Source organism: Xenopus laevis, chromosome 5S (assembly GCF_017654675.1).
Source record: "Xenopus laevis strain J_2021 chromosome 5S, Xenopus_laevis_v10.1, whole genome shotgun sequence".
NCBI classification, from domain to species: Eukaryota; Metazoa; Chordata; class Amphibia; order Anura; family Pipidae; genus Xenopus; species Xenopus laevis.
Window position 1 is genome coordinate 57147816 of NC_054380.1, and position 22679 is coordinate 57170494.

Here is a 22679-nt window from a genome sequence, read left to right on the forward strand (position 1 = left end):
GAACTTATGGCTTTAAAAGGAAGTGATGTCATTCAATACTTCATTGCTTATATTCAGCAGCTTTCCAGTTTGCGATTTCAGCAATCTGGTTGCTAGGGTCCAAATTATCCTAGCAAACATGCATTAATTTGAATTAAGAGACTGGAATATGAATAGGGTCTGGATTGAAATATATGTAATAAAAAGAAGCAATAACAATAAATCACGCAATGAATGTCATTTTATGTATAGCTGATGTACAGCTTTAAGCAGTGACATCCAATTGCACAGTTGAACAAAGACACGAGACAAAATCTCTAGGTATAAATGTTTAATATTATTTTCAAAAACAGAACAGTTACATTTGCTTTTAAAAACAATGTTTCTCATTAATAAATATAGATACAGATGTCAGATATTAAATACATTTTAATTTTGCACAGTGAAATAGTAGAGATGCAATTTTCTCTATGGAATCCTTTCTGCTCTGAAGACTTTTGATTCTTGTAGACGGACCTGTAAGCAGACAAAAGTCAAATATATTTGATATAAATGATATGGAGAACATAGTTCACAGTAAAAAGCAAAAATATAACCTAAATCACTTAACATTATTTGCACATTATTTTCTTTACGAGACTACTAAATTTGACACTTACCCAGTGCTTTAGTTGTAAGCCTGAATGAGAAATTTTTTTTACTATCAGAAAATATGTTTAAAGGGATTTGTCATGGGAAAACATGTTTTTTTTTACTAAATGCATCAGTTAAAGGAGTTTTCACATTCCAATACTTTTTTTTTCAGTTCAGCTGTATCCAGATTATTCACCAGAATTAATGACTTTTTGAATTGCTTTCCATTTTTTATTTTTTTACTGTTTCCCCAAAATTTGTAATATTATTAAATTATTAAATATTATTATTAAAACAATTTGAAGGTAACCAGAGAACAGCTCCCTGAGACCTGCATTGCTAAAAATACTCGAATGTCCCACCTACTGGTACATATGAAAACAGCACTCAATAGTAAAAATCCAAGTCCGGTTAACCCAAGTTTAGTTATATTAAGTAGGAGAAACAATAGTTATCAACAAATTTTAACAAGACAGTTTTTGATTGTGTTTTTTGCACAATGGTTGTGCATTGTAAAAAGCTATTTTGGCAACTTGCACACTGCATGGCGTATTGCACCACTGCTGTGCAAGTGCAGTGACAGCAGGGGGCAGTGGTTTCTTACCTACTGGGCCTCAACCTTCCTATTTACAGGGACAAATGGCTTAAGGGGATCTTCTCCTAGCTATGGGCACTGTTGACTAACCATGACAGCACATACTGCTCCCTTAGTTTCCCATTTTGCATGTGTTTCATGCGAATCAAAACGTCCTAGTGCTTCGACTGAGCCAATGTGTGGTACTTGCAGATCTGTTCTCACCCAACCCCCTGCAGTTTTCCAATCTAATGCTCAAATGAGCTCGGATTCAGAGTTGGTGTGTGCACTCTCTCTGTCACTAGCAGGTCTTGAAACCCTAGCCAGAATACCTGAGACACTGGACAAGGTATGTCCACACATCCTCGCAGGACGGGCACTCAACAGACTGCCCCAAAGTGCCCACCCATTTCCCCACCGGGGTCTCCCAATGATCAGGAGAAGAAGGACAAATCCTCTCTGGAGAGGATTCTGATCAAGATCAGGATGCTCCTAGATCACAAAGGGAGGTGGACAGCCTTATTCAGGCAGTCCTACAGGCTCTAAGCCTAGAGACACCCCAACCACGGCAGAGCCAAGAATAATATTTTTAAGGGACAAAAGAAGTCCTCATGTTTTCCCAGCATATTACCAGCTAGACAACATTGTTAAGACACAATGGACCACATAGTCCAATTTTCTAAGCGCTTCTCTCAGAGCTATCCCTTTCCTCAGGAATGTACGGAGCTCTGGCCTTCATCTCCAGCAGTAAACACACCAGTTTAAAGACTATCCAAGGCCACCACTATTCCTGTCACAGATTTGGCATCCTTCAAGGATCCCATAGATAAACGGCTCAAAGGGTGAAGACAATATTCACAGCAGCAGGAGGGGCACTACGCCCATATTTGCCACAGCATGGGTATCCTAACTCATTGGCTCCCACCACTGACCTTCTTTTGTAGCAAATAGCGTAGCAAACGCATACATTTGTGACACAGCCTTGGACATTGCAAAAATGATCGCACTGGCTTCTGCCCAATCAATAGCAACCAGACGTTTTCTGTGGCTTAAGAACTGGTCCGCCGACCTTACCTCTAAAAGATCTCTAGTCAGTCTTCAGTTTTTGGGAAAACAGTTATTTTGGGCCAAACTGGAGAAAATAATCTCCCATGCTACAGGGTGCAAGAGTACCCTACTCCTTCAAAATAAAATCAACAGAAGGCCATTTTTTCATCCCATTAGCCAGAGTCAGAGTCAATGGCAAAGGTCACAAACAGACAAACACCAAACATCCAGCAGTCCCAGATTCCAGTCAAGACAGAATTCTTCCTGGCCGAGAAACAGGAGTGCAGCCAAGCCCCCCCAGGACAAACTACCCTCCGCATGAGGAGGTGCCTACCCCCGAAGACATTCTCTTAGGCGGACGTTTAAGAAACATTCAGGAGGTGTGGAGTCAAAAGGTCCAGGATCCTTGGGTTCTACAAATAATTTTCCACGGCTATCTGATAGAATTCACACATCTTCCCCCAGAAAGGTTCTTCATTTCGAGACTTCCAGCAGAGGAACCCAGGCGCTCAGCCTTTCAGGGGTTTCTACACACCCTTACCATTACGGGGGTAGTGGAGCGGGGGCCACCCAGGGAGAGGGGCCACGGCTTCTACTCAAATCTTTTAATAGTACCCAAGAAGGACGGTTCCTTTCACCCTGTCCTAGACTTGAAGGCTCTCAATGACCATTGAAACACGACCATTGATACACCACTTCAAGATGGAATTGGTTTAATCAGTATTGATGATGATGGAAAGGGAAGAATTCTTGGCAGTGATCGATATCAAGGACGCGTACTTACACATACCCATACACCCCAACCATCATTGTTTCCTTTGTTTCTATGTGGCAGGAGAACATTGGCAATTTAAATTTAAATTATGAGGGTAGACTGTCAAGGTTGGGGTTGTTTTCTCTGGAAAAAAGGCGCTTGCGAGGGGACATGTTTACACTTTACAAGTACATTAGAGGACATTATAGACAAATGGCAGGGGACCTTTTTACCCATAAAGAGGATCACCGTACCAGAGGCCACCCCTTTAGACTAGAAGAAAAGAACTTTCATTTGAAGCAACGTAGAGGGTTCTTCACAGTCAGGACAGTGAGGTTGTGGAATGCACTGCCGGGTGATGTTGTGATGGCTGATTCAGTTAATGTCTTTAAGAATGGCTTGGATGATTTTTTGGACAGACATAATATCAAAGGCTATTGTGATACTAAACTCTATAGTTAGTATAGGTATGGGTATATATAATTTTAATTAAAAGTAGGGAGGGGTGTGTGTATGGATGCTGGGTTTTCATTTGGAGGGGTTGAACTTGATGGACTTTGTCTTTTTTCAACCCAATTTAACTATGTAACTATGTAACTATGTAATTCATGGAGCTCCCTTTCGGGCTCTCTTCTGCACCAAGAGTTTTCACAAAGGTCATGGCAGCGGCGCTGGTGGAGCTACGTCTGCAGGGCGTAAGGGTCATTCCATACCTGGACGACCTCCTTGTCAAAGCTCAATCAGAGTCCATGGCCACACTTCATCTCCAGAAGGTAGTGTCAACGCTGACTCACATAGGTTGGTGCATCAATTTCCAGAAGTCAAAACTAGTTCCATCCCAGAGTACAGAGTACTCGTTCTGAATACTTCTGTGGGGAGAGCATTCCTTCCACAGGCCTAAATCTCCTCTCTTTTCAGCCAGTTTTTCACACTTTAGAGAGCAGAGCAGGTACTGCTATACACTCGGCCATGAGTGCCCTAGAGACGATGGTCTCATCTTTTCCAGCGATTCCATATGCGCAACTACACACCAGACCACCACAGATGGATCTTACATCACTTGAGGAGGAACCCAACGAAATTAGATAGCAAAATAACGCTATCAAGTCCAGTTCAGACATCACTATCCTAGTGGATCCGGCCGACGACGCTCCACTCAGGCAAACCATTCGCCAACCACAAGTGGACAGTCATTATAACCAATGTCAGGCTGCAAGGCTGGGGAGGCGTTCTAGGGGATCGGACAGTGCAAGGTCATTGGCAACAGAAGGAGAAGTTGCTCCCGGTCAACAGCCTGGAACTCAGAGCAATCTATCTATCATTGCTTCACTGGTCAAGCAGCCTAAAAGGCCTGCAAGTAAGAGTACAGTCAGACAACGTGATGACGGTGGCTTACATCAACCACCAGAGAGGCACAAGAAGTCAAGCGGCTCTAGCAGAGGCACAAAAGATTCTACTGTGGGCGGAGAATACTGTACCAGCAATATCCGCAGTACACATCTGAGGAGTGGACAATTGGATAGCAGATTTCCACAGCTTTGAAACACTAGATCAAGGCGAGTGGAGCCTACAACCAGACGTCTTTCAGCAGATCGTGACAAGGTGGGGCATACCAGATGTAGATCTGATGGCATCCAGGTACAACAACAAACTAGCATGGTTCATCACGAGAAGCAAAGATCCATTAGCGTGAGCGGTGGATGCACTGGTAGCATCGTGGCCATTTCACCTAGTCTACGTCTTTCCTCCACTGGCCCTTCTGCCAATTGTTATCAAGAAGATAAAAGCAGAAGGGATAGAGACGATACTGGTAGCCCCATACAGGCCACCCTGTGCACGGATCGTAGAGCTCATAAGCCTAGCAGCAGACGACCCATTCCACCTTCTGGACTGAAAGGACCTACTATCACAGGGACCGATTTGTCCACCCGAGTTCACCACAAATGGTTTTAGTGGCATAACGCTTTAAGCCTTAATTCTAACAAGATGGGGTGTTCCACAGAAAACCAGAGTTGGCCTGTATTTATCACAGAGTATGGAACATATTCATTTCATGGTGCGAGTCCAATGGCCGGGATCCACAAGTCTGGGACGAAAGTAACCTCTTACGATTCCTTTCAGAGGGACTAAACAAGAGAATGGCACTAAGTTCCCTGATGGTCCAGGTGTCGGCCTTGTCCATCCTTTTTCAAAGGCAGCTAGCCACGCTGCTGAACGTCAGGACTTCTCTCCAAAGCGCATTACAATTGCCCCCCCCGTACCATCATCCTATCCCTCCCTGGGATTTAAATTTGGTAATGCAGGACCATCCATTCAAGCCCCTGGAGTCCCTTCCACTTCCTACACTCAAAATCAAGATGGCATTCCTGCTAGCCATGACCTCGACCAAACGAGTATCTGAGCTGGCAGCGCTGTCCTGTAGACCACCATATACAATCTTCTAGAACTAAGGACAAGGTGGTGTTGAGACCAACCCCCGTATTTCCTTCCAAAAGTGGTGTCTGATTCCCATCTCAACCTGGTAGTACCATCCTTCTGTCCTGACCCAAAGACACAGCCAAAGTTGAAGTTACACACCCTGAATTTGGTTCAAGCCCGTCAGACGTACACAAAGGTGACTAGGGGCGTTAGTATGGTGGACAGTCTCTTTGTCATGCCAAGGAGGGGCCTCTGGGCATCAAAAGCCACTATAGCAAGATGGATTAAAGCTGGCCATAGACGCAAAGATCTGATCGTACGAATCGAGGATTCGTACGATTTTCGAACCGTGTGTGGAGAGTCCCGACATTTTTCGTCCGGCGGAGATAGGTAGTTTGGGCGATCGGACAGGTTAGAAAATATCTGTCGGCTGCCGATTATATCTCTGCGTGTATTGCCGATCGTACAATTTTCAGTGGGAGACTGTCACTAGCTTTGGTTGGACATAGATATCGTACGATTGCTGTCAGGGGCAGAACATTGCTGATCTTTAACTAATCTGACTGGTAAGACTTTGATCTGAATGGTAAGTGGCGGGTCGGGAGATGGGAAAGTCCGATAGTACGATGATTCGTACGATCGGATCTTTGCATCTATGGCCAGCTTTTAAGACTGCGATCCTGAAGGCTTATGCAGTCTGGGCTCATTCTACTCGTTCGCTCAGTACTTCTTGTACAAGGTACATACACTTGCCTCAGTGAAGCGAACTTCGGGAGGAGGGTGTAACAGTAGGGGTTTAGTCACGCCCTTATGGGTGGCTTTGGGACATCCATATGGTGCCTGTGTCCCCCAATCTAGGCAAGAGAAAAACATACATTGGGGGACACAGGCCTTCCCTCCCTGTATATTAAATAATTCATTCAACTCAAAACATAGTTTAATGTTACTTAGGTTCAAGTTCCAGCTGGAGTTCCGGCAGGGAAATCTAACCTTACAATGGTTGGCGACTGCGTGCTTAGCTTGCCTTGGGGAGGAGCTCCTTCTCTAGTTATGGGCTACAAGGTAGGGCTAGTAATCCTTCTTCAGAAAACTGAGAATTCAGGAAGTAGGCAGGGGATGAAGCCCAGAGCAGGAGGAGGAGCCACTTTGACCTTTTAGTGTCCTTTCTCCAAGCAATAGATCTTCATCCCATGGTGCCTGTGTCCCCAAATGTAGGTCAAGTAAAAAGGATTTAACAGTAAGTACAAAAATCAGTTTCTCTATAATGGCAGGTTCTATAATGACATTAATATATGGCATTAACATGAATATGGGGAGAAAAAATATTGGGAATATAAAATATACCATAGCATCAGTATATTGCAAAGTGTTATTGGTTTAAAACACTTCTAGGTGCTAAAAAAGTTAAAATAAAGTTAAAACAAAAAGTTACTTACTGCTTTTTCTCCTGGAGAGAGTTGTCCATCTACTGCTACAATCTGGTACTGCTTGTGCTTCAGACTCCCCACAAATTTTCGCAGCCCTTTAAGAGAAGCACCATCTACATTCTGTTTTAATAGCTTTTGCATATTTTCAGATGAGCATCCAGGATCAAAGATTAAAAGACACAAGGTTTTATTCTTTCGTTCCTCTATTCCCACAATTGTTCGGCTGTGACCTGTGTCCACAAAACAGATATTACTGTAATTATTGCAATAAAAACACATCTACTACACTATGAATAAAAGGATTATTTTATAAACAGTAGTCAAAGCTAATGAGCTTTAAACATTTTAATTATCTTAGTGTTATGATATTATTGTATGCTATTTACCAATATTTATTCTTAAAACATGATTCTGGATCTTCGATCATTCTACACTACTGTCCAGATGAATGAATCTCCAGAACAGAGATGAAACAAGACTGTATTGCCCCTAAAGAATGTTGCACACAAGTAATTTAAATACAGAAAACATTAAATGGTACAATCCCTGCTAAAAATATTCACATTTTTCAAAATGGACAAACGCAACTGCTTGTGTCTTAAAGGGATTGTTCACCTTTAAATAAACTTTTAGGATGATGCAGCGATTGATACTCTTTGCAATTGATTTTCATTTAATATTATTTGTGGCTTTCAAGCAACCATGCATTGCTTTCAGTAATAGACTTGAATATGAATAGGAGAGGACCTGAATACAAGGATGAGCAAAAAAAATGATCAATAACAATAAATTTATAAACCTTACAGAGCATTTGTTTTTAGATGGTGTCAGTGATTCCCTTATGAAAGATGCAAAGAGTCAGAAGAAAGGCAAATAATGCAAAAACTATAAAGAATAAATAATGAAGACCAACTCATAAGTTGCTTAGAATTGGCCATTCTAGAACATACTAAAAGTTAACTTAAAGGTGAATCACCTTTATGCAGCAGATCAAATTGTGTGGAGAGCAAACAGGCACAAAGGTGATATGATGTTTGGATTACAGGAAAAAACTTGAAAAAATTGCTTCCGAAATTGCACTTGCAATTGAGTTCATAAATGAGCCCTTATATTTTTTTTAAAAAAAAAGATTCCCTTTCATTATTTTTATCCAGGCGCAAATACTTGTGAAGTTGTTCCTACAAAAAGTTCCATAACCCTGGAAACTTCTACTTGTATTTCATTGAAGTGCTGGTCCTGCAACTTCTCACCAACTTAAATAATACAAACCCAAGTTAGGTCTCGCATCTAAACCTCTTTGGATGTGGTTACTCTTTAAATGTTTTAGATATTTTAAATGAAACCTAATGTTTTCTCTGTATTTTCTGCAAGATCAGACCATTTCATTTGGTTGACAATTCTGATGAATTACCCTTTAACCGAATTAAACATCTTTTAGTTAAAGTTACATGAAAGAGATAACCTTCCAAAAGTAAAATACTGTCAATGAACACAAACACAAGGCTAATAAAACACTGAAGTTGCTTGAGAACAAAAAGTCCTATATTAAAGTTGAGAATCTTTGGCACTATTTGATAACTGCATAAGGTTAATGGACCCGAATTACCTCGTTCATGAGAATGTGGACAGAAGTTGTTTGATGGTCCAAGCCCAATGTGCAAGTTCTTGCTTACCTTGCTGTAGGTGCAGTACAGCAACGTCCCTTGCTCTGAAGGAATATATAAGCAGGTCTATAGATATATTTTAGAACTGGCCATGGTAGGAGGGCAGATTTGGCTCTGTAACATTACTGCCAGTTAAGCTAAACCCCTTCTTACTCAAGCAATTAAAATTATGTGGAATCTCTAAAAAAAATAAAATGTCCATCACATGCATCTCTGCCCTATAGCCACACACTAACCTCAGACACAGGGTATTATTTACTAAAAAATCAGAAAATTTCTTACTGTTTTCTCAAAAGCACTTTGACGAAACTCCCGTGTATATTTTACCGTATTTATCAATAAATTTACTCAAAAAGTCTGGTGTGTGAAAAGACTCCATAAAATTGTGAAAAAAATCGGAATCATATTATGATTTCACGCCAGAAAACTCAGATTTTTTTTGGATTATCGCCTGAAAACCACAAATTATTAGGATTATTGTACGAAACTCAGTGCAGATCATGATATCCTCCAATTGTAAACAGAACATCTGCCATTGACTTCAACATGAATATTCGGAGTTTAGTAAAGAACCCCCACAGTGTTTCATCATTGTAACAATTATAACTGAGCATATTACTATAAATTACTCATAATGATGTATTTTACAGGTTTTGGTTTTTGCATAAAATATCCATTTTTAGCAGCTGTCATGTCTTAATGCACTGCCCACCATGTTTGTATTGCAGGAAGTGAAAATGCTTATTTAAAGGACATGTAAAATCTACATTTTCCTAGCATGTATATAAATTGAGCATATCTTCCCCACACAAGCCACATCATTTGTACTACATATAACCTCTCCATTTGCCAGTGTCATCACATTTTCCTAAAACAAATTTCATCTTTCACCCGATGCCCATTTTTGCTCTGACACATCATCAGTAACATTGACATCTGCAAACAGGACATATATGCTGTAAAGTTCATGCAATGCAGGTTTACAAAGGCATAACATACTTTTAGAAAAAGTTCTGCTGGGGTTGAGCACTGTACCGGTTAAATTGAGCTCAGGAGAGGTGGTTAGAAGAAAAAAATAGGATCAGACAGCTAGAGTTTCTATGGGAACCAGCAATGCTATCTTTTCAATAGCTATTAGACTAGACTAGAGGGTGTGTTAAGTGATCTGAGCCGAGAAAAACTGAGCATGCTCGTCAGCCAACAGCCAAAGTAAATTCCTGAGTGAGAGGGCAGAGTGGGTTAGAGGAGAAGGATTTCTGTGATTAAGGGGGTGCTGCAAACTTACTGTTAAAGTATAATCTATAAAGGCTGGTGTGACTGGATGTGTAACATAACAGAACACTACTTCCTGCTTTTCAGCTCTCTAACTCAGTCAGTCAGTGACTTGAAAGGGGGGGGGGGGGGGGGACACATGGGACATAACTGTTCAGTGAGTTTGCAATTGATCCTTAGCATGCAGGTCAGATTCAAAAGCAAACAGTTATGACCAATGTGCCCCCCCAAGTCACTGATTGCTTACTGCCTGGTAACCAATCAGTGGAAACCAAGTGAGCAGCAAAGCAGGAAGTAGTGTTCTGTTAGACATCCAGTCACTCCAGCCTTTATAGATTCCATTTTTGGCTAACTAACTATATTAGCAACATATTTTATTTGGCACATACTATCTATTTAGCCAGTTTTTATTTTTACTCTGAACAATTCCTTTAATCTTTTAACAACCAGAGTGGCAAGTATCTAAAGATTTCAAAGAGGCTGTTCACTGATTACATTTTTGTGTGTGTGTGTGTGTGTGTGTGGGGGGGTTACATGCCCTTTAAGTACTTTACATTTTTGCGCAGATATGGCACTTAAATATTAAGTATTTTTAAATACTCATGTGAAAAAGATTCCAAATACCTTGATGTTGTAAGTAAATTGGCATCTTGGAAGTACAGACCACTTTGCCAACTCCAGTCCCCTCCGAAGCATAATAATTCAGCACCCAGTTAAATAACAGAGGATGTGTTCCTGACGGACTGCTTGGCTGATGGAAATCAATAATTCGACACCTATACAAATAAGAACAAACATAAAAATGATGCACATCAATTTCTTCAATATGACAGAGCTTCTTTTACACAATGCCACTGCTCTTACCACCACCATTTTGTTGAAGGAGTAAATATAGTTTATGTATGCTGTCTGCATACATAAAAAAGCAGATGGTTGTATAATAAATTATCTTAAAGCTAAACAAACTTACAGTAGTAAGTAAAGCTGGTTCTTTGCTGCTCATTGATGTTTAGTTAGATTCAAAAATGTCAATCAGTGCAGAAAATTATGCCATACATCAGTTAACAGGAAATTGTAATGGCATAGGTTGAGCCTCCATTATACTTGTACTAAGCACTATGCCTAGTAAAATGCTGAAGTCAAGGCTGGTAGTAACTTCCAAAATTATAGACCATTCTACAACTCTGGGATTTTTCAAGAGTATACAACTCATATTACATATATGTACATGCCCAATTTTTTGGTCCATTATATCCATTAGGATATATATTCTTATTTGGAATAATATCAAATCTAATAACTTACTTTATATCGAGGGATGTCAGCAAACCGTAGATTTCACATGCTCCAATCCAAGCCTTGGTACCTTGTAATTTGCCATTAAAATGAGAAGCACCTTGGGGATCAAAACCTTCCTTCCATGCATCTTCAATCATACACTGTATTTTTGGAATACAGGGTATTGATCTATAAGCTGATTTATAAAAAGATCCCATTTATAAATCATCTAGACACTAAACACAACATTTTCATTTCCCTTGTTAAGAAGTAACAGAGTTGTTCTAAAGCTAGCAATTCTGAAGCACATTCTAGGCATGATCAGCGGTGGTAAACCTCCAACTTTCCAACATCTGGGTAAGTCATTGTCTATCCACGCTGAAGAACTTTAAGAGGGTTACTTGAGTTTTACATTTTAGGTAACAAATTACCAAATACTGTTTTGACTGGCCCCTTGCTGTAATTTGTGGTCAACAGAAGCAGCTAGCTGTACATATATAAATTGCTTTGTGCTAGTCTCTATACCCACTTGTCAATGGAAATGAATGGCAAGGGATCACAAAAATTATATTACCAAATTCATGTGTATAACTACAAAATTATCTATGGGTATGAATGGCATGGGCAGAGAATTCCTATTTATAATATTAAAACTGAGGGGATCACAAAAATGGCATGCTCAAATCCATATGTACACCTATAACATTATCTATACAATGTCACAACACACACACGCACATAAACATACCTTGCAAGCAGTTATTGTAAGTTTCATTTAGCAAAAGGGAAGAAAGAACCATCTGGAAATTTCGGAAGCCACAGCCCCAACCTTTATCTCCTGAAGAGTTGCTGAAGTGGTCTAACTGAGAGCAAAGCCAAACTCGACTAACTTCATGGGCTGCACTATGATAATATTTAGTCAGAACTTCTATAACACCTTAAGGAAAATAAACATATCAGAAATGTAAATACATTTTTATATTTTTCAAGCTCAAAATATAAATAAGAAATGTGTATTCAAGAATTCAAAGGTAAATAAGACAAAGAAATCACCATAATATCAATTATTTTTGTTTGTTGCTACTTTTACACAAAAAGTAGCAACAAACTTTCCCTTTGACATAATACTGTATGTAAATGCCCCTAATCGCCTAAGAAAGCATACTTCATAAAAACATGCAAACAAAGGCAATATTTTACACCACTGTAGATCTAGCCTAGTCAATTATATCAATTTTCAAAAGGTCCAGATCAACTAATAAACTGAATTGCTGAATTTCTCAAGGCTGTGTTTATGTAATCAGTGTTGATTGGTATAAAAAACACTTTGTTATAAATTCTATTTTAGGTAGCTAAAAGGAGGATTTCAGTAAATTTCAGTGAAAGCAAGATTTTAGTAAATGGAAATTGGGTACTTTATGAAATGTCACAGAAAAAAAGGAGAAATGGCGCTACAGAGTACCAATGTAGATAAGTCACCAAATGCGGCTCTTTGGCGCTCAAAGGAAGCCACAGGGCCAAACAAATAAACATAATAAAACCAATTTTTAGTTGTAGAATCTAAAACTTAAAGATCTTCATAGGCCCTACATGTTTCATACCTATGAGCCAATGACAAAGTGCCTATAGGGCAAGAAATGCATAGGGCCTATGAGATGTGTAAGTTTTAGATTCTACAAATAAATAGTGTTTTTACTTTATTTTTTTGGCCCTGTGGATTCCTTTGAGTGCCAGATAACCCCACTTGTTCTTTTTGACTTATTTCATGAAATGCACAGCTATTTTAGGCAGGCTCCAAACCTGAAGTCTTTGTTCTTCCATCATCCACACCAGTAGCCAAAGATTCCATCATCTGTGCTCTGTGCAAGTGAAACTCCATGGGTTGCATCCTTCCCCTTCCCACTGCTCTTTCCATATTCTGTAGGGATTGCTGCCTGTAACCTCCAGAGTTGTCTAATCCAAATAGTTTCTGTTGCAAAAGAACTGAAGATTAAAATTTGCCTTGATATTATTGTAATATAGACACTACTTCAGAATCTTTTCCTGCTGCCAAATGCCAGTCATTATAAAAACAAAAAAAGCACATATTTGTAGTTGATTCTAGGAGCATGGACAAACTTGTCAATATTCATGGTTTATGTCCATTGTCCAAACTGTGAGCTATAAATAAATAGTATACAATTTTTGTATAACTAGAATGTTGTGGACTCATTTTTAAAACATGACTCGTTTTTATTGTATTTAGTTTTATTTATTTTTATTTTATATTGTCACCAGGACAATGTATCATCAGGTCTTTTAGATTGCTTTTCCTAACTGCTACATTTCTTTCTACGAAAATATAAGAAAAAACAAAAGGGAAAATGATGGGACAGGTTTCAGTTTAAAACATGTAAATTTTACATTTTGCAATCAAACAGGGACAACTGTATAAAAATGTGACCTGTAAAATCAGAGTACCTGTAATTTCTGGAACTCTTCCTTCTCTTGCCGTGACTCTTCAGCTCTTCTTTGATGGTCTTCCTCTTCCTGAAGCTGCCTTGCCAAATTATGATCAGTGGAGGCTTTAGTTGAAGCTCCTGTGAAACCCCAAATTACATTATTGTAGTGACAACAGCTGCAAATGCTTCCCTTGACTTTTGAGATGACAAATGAAAGGCGTGCAATCACAAGCGAAAATAGTATGACTTCATCTGTATGAATCCTATCATTTATATGTATATAAAACACACCTTTCCTTTTAAGAGGGTAGTGGATACTAGCTATTTATTGCAATGTAAAAAAAATGTTACATTTTTGAAAACAATATGTAAACCTGTCTATAAATGTAGACAATGTGGCCATTATTAATTGTTTGTTTCTATGCTGTATTATGAAAATGAAAAAAACAGGGTCACATAAAAACACATATTTAACTATAATTGCCTGCTCCGGGGATATAGGATGTACACCAAGGGTGTGCAAACATACATTTCTTATTACAAACCGTGTATTAATCTTCCCCAGTGCGGGCGAACAAATGCCCAAATTTCCCTTCTACCTGCATTGATCTAAATCACCAGTGAGAAAATACATCGCCTATGCTTTCCCACTGGCAATTAATGACAGTGGAAAAAAAAACTTTGGAAGTTTTGTTGCCCCTGATGGCGGAGATTAAAGATATACTGACATCAGAAAATAACCTTTTTTTATTATCTATCGTAACATTGTCTTTGAATGCTATTTATAATTTTGCAATAAAAGTATTTGCCTGATGCTTTTACATTACCTTTCTTACTACCCTGTTCCTCTATGAGGAGGCTGCCATATTTGTGCAGCAGTAGTCCGTTAGCATTAGACACTAACTGATCGGTTAAGAAGGGACAGGTTGGCAAAACAGTCAGGTTTAGGAACTTCAAGTGACAATTACTTACAAAAGCAGAACTATCAGTGAAAAACTATCAACATGACTTATCGGTTAATTTTAATGTAGATTAATATTTTAAAGATTTTTTTTTTGTGTCAGTATCAATTTAAGCACATTCCATTACCCTACTAAAACACAGGAGGCATGCAACTGGGCTAAAACATACAAGGAGTTAATATGCACTGCCCACATAGTATTTCTATGTTAATAAGTAGAAAAGTCTTAAAGGTAAATTATATCCCTGAAGATTGTAGGTTTCTATAAAAATATATTGCATAAAGCAGCTCATACATGAAACCCTGCTTGTATCTGCTATTGGGCAAACTTAAATAGAAAATTACCATTTTAAATACTATGGACTACAAGTCAGGTACACACAAACAAGCCAAGGGCACACATGCATGTTAGGTCACATGAGCCAATTAATAGAAAAAGTTCTGTCTTTTACACCCATACTGTTACAGTTAGAGCTGCAGCAATTCTGGTTGGCTGTTCTTGAGAAGCACATAGAAGTGTAAATTCAAGACTTGTTTGTTATAATACAGTTAACTAATGTGTTTATTAAAAAGAATAAAAGTTTTTATGGAATTGATGTATGAATAGACCACCTTCATCACAACTGCTTTCTTCCAAATGTAGGTTTACGTGCTCTTCTAATATACGAGTATTTGCACACACAAGAGAGCACATTGGACACTCATACTGTCTGCCATCTTCTAGAAATGCAAACAGAAAATGACATGGGTGAGAAAGCTTCAGTTAAAACAACATATACATTTTAATATAAATTAGCAACTAGGCTCGGCTTTCACTCCATCCTAGATCTTCTTTTTAGGTATATTTTATCATGATGTATTATGCAAATAAACACAAATACTAGACCCATTAACTAAAATAAATATATCACTTTTATCATCTCAATGGCTTGCACAAAAACATCAAACTGCAAAGAATAGAATGCTAATTCAAATAAGGTCAAGGTGGAACTAGTTAGTTAGATAAAGGAAAACGACACCCCCAAACAATGTAGGTCTCTATAAAAAGATATGGCATAAAACAGCTTATATGTAAAACCCTGCTTCATGTAAATAAACCATTTTCATAATAATATACTTTTCTAGTAGTATGTGCCATTGGGTAATCATAAATAGAAAACTGCCATTTTAAAAAATAAGGGCCGCCCTCTGGGATCGTACGATTCACTGTGCGCACAAACATACCAACAAACCATACTTGTTAGGTCACATGAGCCAACAGCTTCAACACCTCTTCCTGTTACAGTTAGAATTGTAGTATTTGTGATCAGGTGATCTCTAAGGCAGCACAGAGACCATCACAAAACGGTGGCTCAAGGCAAAAGATGTTAAAGGGCAAGATGTACTTAAAAGAATCCTGTCATCGGAAAACATGTTTTTTTCAAAACGCATCAGTAAATAGTGCTACTCCAGCAGAATTCTGCACTGAAATCCATTTCTTAAAAGAGCAAACAGATTTTTTTATATTCAATTTTGAAATCTGACATGGGGCTAGACATTTTATCAATTTCCCAGCTGCCCCTGGTCTTGTGACTTGTGCCTGCACTTTAGGAGAGAAATGCTTTCTGGCAGGCTGCTGTTTTTCCTTCTCAATGTAACTGAATGTGTCTCAGTGAGACATGGGTTTTTACTAATGAGTGTTGTTCTTAGATCTACCAGGCAGCTGTTATCTTGTGTTAGGGAGCTGCTATCTGGTTACCTTCCCATTGTTCTTTTGTTTGGCTGCTGGGGAGGAAATGTCTAGCCCCATGTCAGATTTCAAAATTGAATATAAAAAAATCTGTTTGCTCTTTTGAGAAATGGATTTCAGTGCAGAATTCTGCTGGATCAGCACTATTAACTGATTCATTTTGAAAATGTTTTTTTTCCTATGACAGTATTCCTTTAAATATATAGACCAGTTTGGTAAGATTCTTAATATGATGCAAACTATCTGTTGCTTAAGTGTTCATTTTGGGGGTATAGTTTTTCTTTAAGGGAAACAGCAATGACAAATAGACTAGAGAAGCTGAATACATTATACACTCCTTCTAGGAAATGTATCTAGCATTATTTATCATATATATATATATATATATATATATATATATATATATATCCATTCATGTATATAAAATGATAAGCAATACATATCCTACGCTTTCAGTAATTTCCATTGTATGAAGTTTTCTATTTCTACAAAATATAATAGGAACAAACACAATTTAAAACTGAATGTAAACATCAATCACTCCACCTTTACTAGGTGTTCCCAGAAGATCAGAATGTTCAGTCCTGACATGACATTCCAGTTCTTCCATTGAGGCTTTAACTTCACAACAGAAAGGGCACTCTGGAACAAAGTCCATGTCGTAGGAAGGTGCAACTGATTGGGAATGAACATCAAAATTTGAATCCTCACATATTTGTGTCACAGAATTTAAATTACGTATAGAGGGCTCAGAACAAGCAGCACCGATTGAAAGATCTCCAATAGTATTTGTTGACTGTGCAGATGTAGAATTGGAAGGATAATGATTTCTGTTGGATTGTGGGCATCCATTATTTGGGTTGTTTTGAAGGCTGCTTTCCTTGTCAGCAGTCAATGCTGTGTGGCTCCTAGTGTAGGACTCTTGTGAAGCTCTATGACCTGAACTACTTTTGTCTGAAACTGAGTTATCAGCGATGCCCTCAAATGTATTTTGCTCCTCCTCACTCCAGGCCTCCATTAAGTCTTCATGGGCTGTGTGAACATGGACGTTCAGTTCATCATAAGATAGTCCAGCCAGGGGGCAAAAAGGGCAAGATGTTTCCTGCTCCATGTGAGCAATCAGCAAATGGGTCTTCATGTCATTTTCAGAGTTCACTTCCTGAGTGCAGATGTCACAAATAAACATGCTGAATGTCACCTTACTGAAGGGAAGACACTTCACAATTCATAAAAGGTGCCCACCTCTGCAAACTGCATAGCAAAAGGAAACAGGCTATTAGTCAATAAAGATACCAAACAAGATAACAAAACATTTAACATTTTAAAAAAGTTTATAACAAAGGGGTATAGTTAGCAAAATGTAAATGCTTTTGTGGTTGAGGAGAGGATGGTGGCGCAAACAGGTGTAATACAGGGTATATGTTCTAAAAATGGTGCTGTGGCACGACTTCAGCATTAATACAAACGTCTTTATTTATAGTACTGTTGACCATTTAACATAGAGAGCAGAGCGAGTTTTATGTGCTTAAAACAGTACCAATTAGCCTTTAAGTTTCCAAATTGAAACGGTAAGCACTGAATCAACAACATACTTGTTTTAATGAACAGTCTCAGATGTATACGGCAGCACCTTACAGAGCGCCCTGGTATCAGCGTTTCTACTTTCGTTTCCCCGGCTCTAACAGTGTTCCCCAATTACATCCAAGCACATGACGTCAATAGGGCAACACGTCGCATAGCTATCGTCACTTCCGGATCGAATTAGCACAACGTGTTTGCCCTGCTTAGATGTGCTAGTGTTCATTTGTACACATACAGAATAGTTCCTCTGCTACGAGACTACCCCTAACACTGGATGCGCAGTGTAATCGAGTGGTGCTGAGCGAGACTCGCAATGTGCATCAGCCTCTGCAGATTCAAGAAATGCCGAGCGGCATTTTGGTGACATATTCTGTGAGCGCTGCCAGCATAGGGACAATGTGGTGTTTTTACTAACATTCGCTCTCCTTGCTTCTCTCACAGGCAGCATGATGGGAATTGTTGTTCCTACGCAGTGTCGGACTGGGACACCAGGGGCCCATCCAAAAGCACTAGATTAGGGGCCGACCAAAAAACCTTAGACCATGGGGGCCACTCTCAGTACTAATATTCTTCCTCTCCTCACTCAGCCTCTATTCTCCTAGTCTCTTTTCTTTACATACTATAATCTATTATTCCATCTATTTGGCCTCTTTGTTCTCATATAAATAGGGAATAACCATGTAATAGGCCAAATGTTTAGCAGCATGAGGGCCACTGACACCTGGGCCCAGGACCACCATCAGAAATCGCAGGGCCCCATCTGACAAAATTTCCTGGGCCCCTTGGGCTGCGCCCACCGCAAGCCCCACCTACAGGTCCGATTGGTGGCTCGGGTTCCCACATAATAAAAAATAAAAAGATATTGATGGTCAGGGTCCCCCATAAAAAAAACCATTTGTGGCCAGGGCTCCCGCATTAAAAAATATTGGTGGCTAGGACCCCACATGAGAAAAAAAAATTGGTGGCCAGGGCCCCTTAAACGTCCATGCCTTCCCGAAGTCAGCAGCTCTCAGAAAGATGGGGGGGCCCGGCTAATCAAGTAAGTATGGCGTGGCAGGGCCCCCCTTACCCTTGGGGCCCCCTACAACTCTCCCCCCTGTCCCCCCCTGATGGCAGCCCTGCCTGGGCTCACCGGGAGTTTTCCTGGTATCCTGGTGGGCCAGTCCGACACTGTTCCTACGTGAGAGCAGTGAGGGTATAAAAATCCTTTTCTGAAATTTGATAGTGTTTGCAGTGCAGATGGGCAATTTTCCAAATTACCAAAGACAAATTGGACACTTTGAAACATCTGGCGTGTTTAATGTATTTAATCAAATACAGAAAATAAATGTAAGCGTTGTATTATTCTCAATCCAATCATGAGGAATGTGTTTGTACGGGACACTTTTCCCCAGGAATAGGGTATTAGGGTATGATAGTAAGCCTAACACTCCCCAGATGGAGACCCATGGAGGCAAACAACCGTTTTAATTCATTGCTAGGTGCCCTTCTCTTTCAACTCCGGCCTGAGTTGTACAGTACTCTCATCTAAACAGCTGTAGGCAATGGTGAGAAAATTGGGAAATTAATTCTGACTTTAATGGGGTGGTTCACATTTTATAGTTTTTATTAAAACTTCTTTGCAGCCTTCTAACTCTACACCTTTCAATTGGGGGGTCACTGACACTCTAAAAAAAACATGCTCTGTAAAAGCTGCAAAGTTATCACTAATGCTACTTTTGATTTCATCCTGCAATTCAGGTTCTCTCCTATTCATATTTAAGTCTCTTATTCAAAGCAGCGCATGGTTGCTAGGGTAATTTCAACACTAGCAACCAGATTGCTGAAATTGTAAACTGAAGAGCTGCTGAGTAAAAAGCTAAATAAGTAATGCAAATGAAAACCAATTGCAAATTGTCTCAGAATATCTCTATCATAATGAAAGTTAACGCAAAGGTTAGCAACCCCATTAAGATCACTGAAACTGACTTAGTGATCACTGACTTAAATAAGGGATTGCCTAGGACACTTTGGAACCTTTGAGTCACTGGGCATTGTATGTATTGTCATGGCCATAGCAACGGGTTAAAATTATGCTAGTAGGTGAGGGATACATGTCCCAATATTTGAATAATGAAAAGAACATGATTGAACACAGCTGGGAAAATTTTGGCTGTGCGGCATTGTATCCCCCCCCAAAACACCACTCCAATATGTAGATTCTTGCTACCTTGACTTGCCCATGGACTGGCCTTGTCTGGATGGCACTACCTTCCTCCCAATGTAACATCCCACTTAGTGATCCCAAACAATACCTATGCCATTCACTAACTCAGCAACTGAAGTTGTCAGCAGTGATTTCGAAATTGCTTAACTTTGTGCCAGTGGGCCCTGTTATACCATTTACTGTATTTGTATGTGTTGTTTGTCCGAATACAAAATCAAAGCATGTGATAAATACACCTACAGAAAAAACTGTAAATATGTTTTAGTTTGTACATGATAGCTCAGTGAGGGGTATCTAAAGTGCTTAATAACTTACTCGCAGGTGGAGGTAATAGTAGAATCTTTTAATACCCTTAGGGCTCTTACACATGGGCATTTTTTATGCAACTACACATCAAAATACAGGTGCTTATTACAAGTTAGTTATAAGTTATTCTGAATTGAGAAAGCCAGTTGGATGACTGGTGAAACGTCTTCAAGGAGAAAAAAACCACAGCAAGTCCAGTTGATGTGACTTATTTCTACAGATACAGTTGCTTGGTATTCTATGAGGTGCTGAATAAAATCCGATTAGATACTGTCCATGTTTCAGCAAGTATATCTGGTATTCAGAATTCGACTGCATTTGAATGCTGGATGGCACTGCATGTTGCAATCTGTCTCTCCTGCCATCCCACTGGCTGAACTTTTATGCAGATCATACATACATACATACATACATATACATTGCAATCCATCTCCCAGCTGGCAAACCAATTGATTTCAATAGAGCTTCTCAGAGCTGGTGAAGTGCCTTTACAGCTGATCCAGTGTTGGGCAACAATATAGCTACAGTATATTACTATTGCAAGTAGTTCAAAATAATTGCATGGTCCTCTTGTGATGAAACTGGATTTTCAGGTTATATGTCAATTATCCTACATTATTTCTGACAGGAAAACTGCTGAAAGAAGGTCTCTTTAGAGACTACCCTACTCACTAAGGCTATGGGTATTTTTGCAGGCTGTGAGGAGCAGATCTGCTCAGTGTCCCTGCTCCATTGATTCAAATCTCAGAACAATAGTAGATCTCAGAACAATAACAATATCTGAGAGTATTTTCAGATATTTGTAGATGCTACTCTATGTAGAACAAATCACACTAGTTAAATGAGGTGTTTGTTTATTTAGTATGCAGAATGCTATGTTCATGGCATGTCTTACACAGCTTTTCAAGTAAAGAAAATTTCTGTGATCTAGTGATCAAACCAGATGGAAATACAGTATACAAATACCATTTCTTAACCAACCATTATTTATTTGTGCAAAAATCTGGGTTGCATTCAAGGTACATAGGAGAACAAATATTAGCCCCTGAGAAAACTGAGCTTCCAGTTACAGCCCAGATTCCAGCCATGGTCCAGTACTGCTAATTTTGTGTTTTTAATAAATATAAACCACAGACAGTGATTTAAAAAAATTTTTAAAAGAACTTCTGCCACCCAATGAGTTTATATGTAATTGTGCTTACAAGTTGCAATTCCCCCTTTTGTTAGCAAATTATGCTAAATGATGCTTGTTGCTTTTAGCATAAACGACCAAGCAGCCGATGCATTCATGGTAGAACATTGCTTTGTAATCTACAACAAGGCAACTGGTCATATTTTTCACACGTCACAACAATTCAGCTTTCAGCAAAGAACCATTCAGAAAATATATGATATAAGGGTCTTTTTCTTGGACCATAAACTGAGATGTGGTAAACTTACAGAATATTATTTACTTTCTTGAACTTTGTTTTGCTGCAAAGTATAATGCAAACTCATAGAATCTGCAACACTGACCACCAGTATAATATGGAGCCCATTAACTAACAATTGAATCTAACATTGAGGATTCCTATATTTTTTACAAAGCTCTAAAAAGTTGTCCAGGTGCTATAGAACTAAACAAAAACGGAGAAGGGGCTCTGCAACCTCCCTGCCGTATAATCAATTTAGACAGACTTTCGTAGCGGTAAACTTTAAATTTAAAATCCGCTCAACACAGAGGTGACTTGGTTTGGGTGCTCTTGCCCCGAACCCTCCGCTTAACAGTTTTTCTCCAAAGGTATAAACATGGAGTCCCGTTGAATGCGTGCCATTTCGATGGTTTGCAGGTGCTATAGAAGTGAATGGTTTTCGAGGTTTTTGTGGTATTTGTATTTTTTAGTGCATTGTTTAGCGCTTTTTTTTATTCTACTTTTTATATTCGGATCTATGAATAAGTTCAATGACATTCCTGGTTTTAGAGAATGTGATTTTATGGGCAGATATTCGATATTCGAAGTCGAATTATTTTAATTCGATGGTCGAATTTCGAAGTATTTTTTACTTCGAAATTGGACCCTTGATGAATCTGCCCCTAAGTCTTGGTTTCAAAAACCACTAAAATCCATCCTCAAATAAATAAGCCTCCACATTTTATGTTTCCTATACTTTTATTTTGAGATCACTTGTTTTAAGACAATCTTTTACAGCACAGCACTGAAATAGAATGCAAGGGTAAGATCCCTTACCTTTTTTGCCAGACACAATCACAGCAAAACAAGCAATGATTGTGAGTCTAATCATAATGTAACATGTCTTTATACGTGCTTGGTTCCTCCTATCCAGTGTTTCAATTCTGAACAATAAATGGAATAAAGTATTGTATAGTTTACAAACAATAACATTTTTAGTATTATAACCAATAGGCAG

The 22679-nt window shown here is 39.0% G+C and overlaps 1 protein-coding gene across 2 annotated transcripts; it reads right to left on the reverse strand.

The window, feature by feature from the left end:
• Positions 1–299: 299 nt before the first annotated feature.
• On the reverse strand, positions 300–17930 carry zup1.S (zinc finger containing ubiquitin peptidase 1 S homeolog). 2 transcript variants are annotated; one of them, XM_018264445.2, is made up of 10 exons: positions 17770–17930; positions 16724–17428; positions 15061–15165; positions 13507–13625; positions 12847–13015; positions 11795–11983; positions 11074–11242; positions 10393–10544; positions 6842–7062; positions 300–495 (listed from the first exon to the last, which is right to left on the reverse strand). In XM_018264445.2, the coding sequence occupies exons 2-10, from the start codon at positions 17361–17363 to the stop codon at positions 448–450; spliced, it is 1812 nt and encodes a 603-aa protein (XP_018119934.1). In that variant the 5' UTR covers positions 17364–17428; positions 17770–17930; the 3' UTR covers positions 300–447. The 2 variants fall into 2 exon arrangements, with proteins under 2 accessions (XP_018119934.1, NP_001086590.1); NM_001093121.1 differs by having other exon boundaries at positions 15061–15168; positions 17770–17832.
• Positions 17931–22679: the final 4749 nt, after the last annotated feature.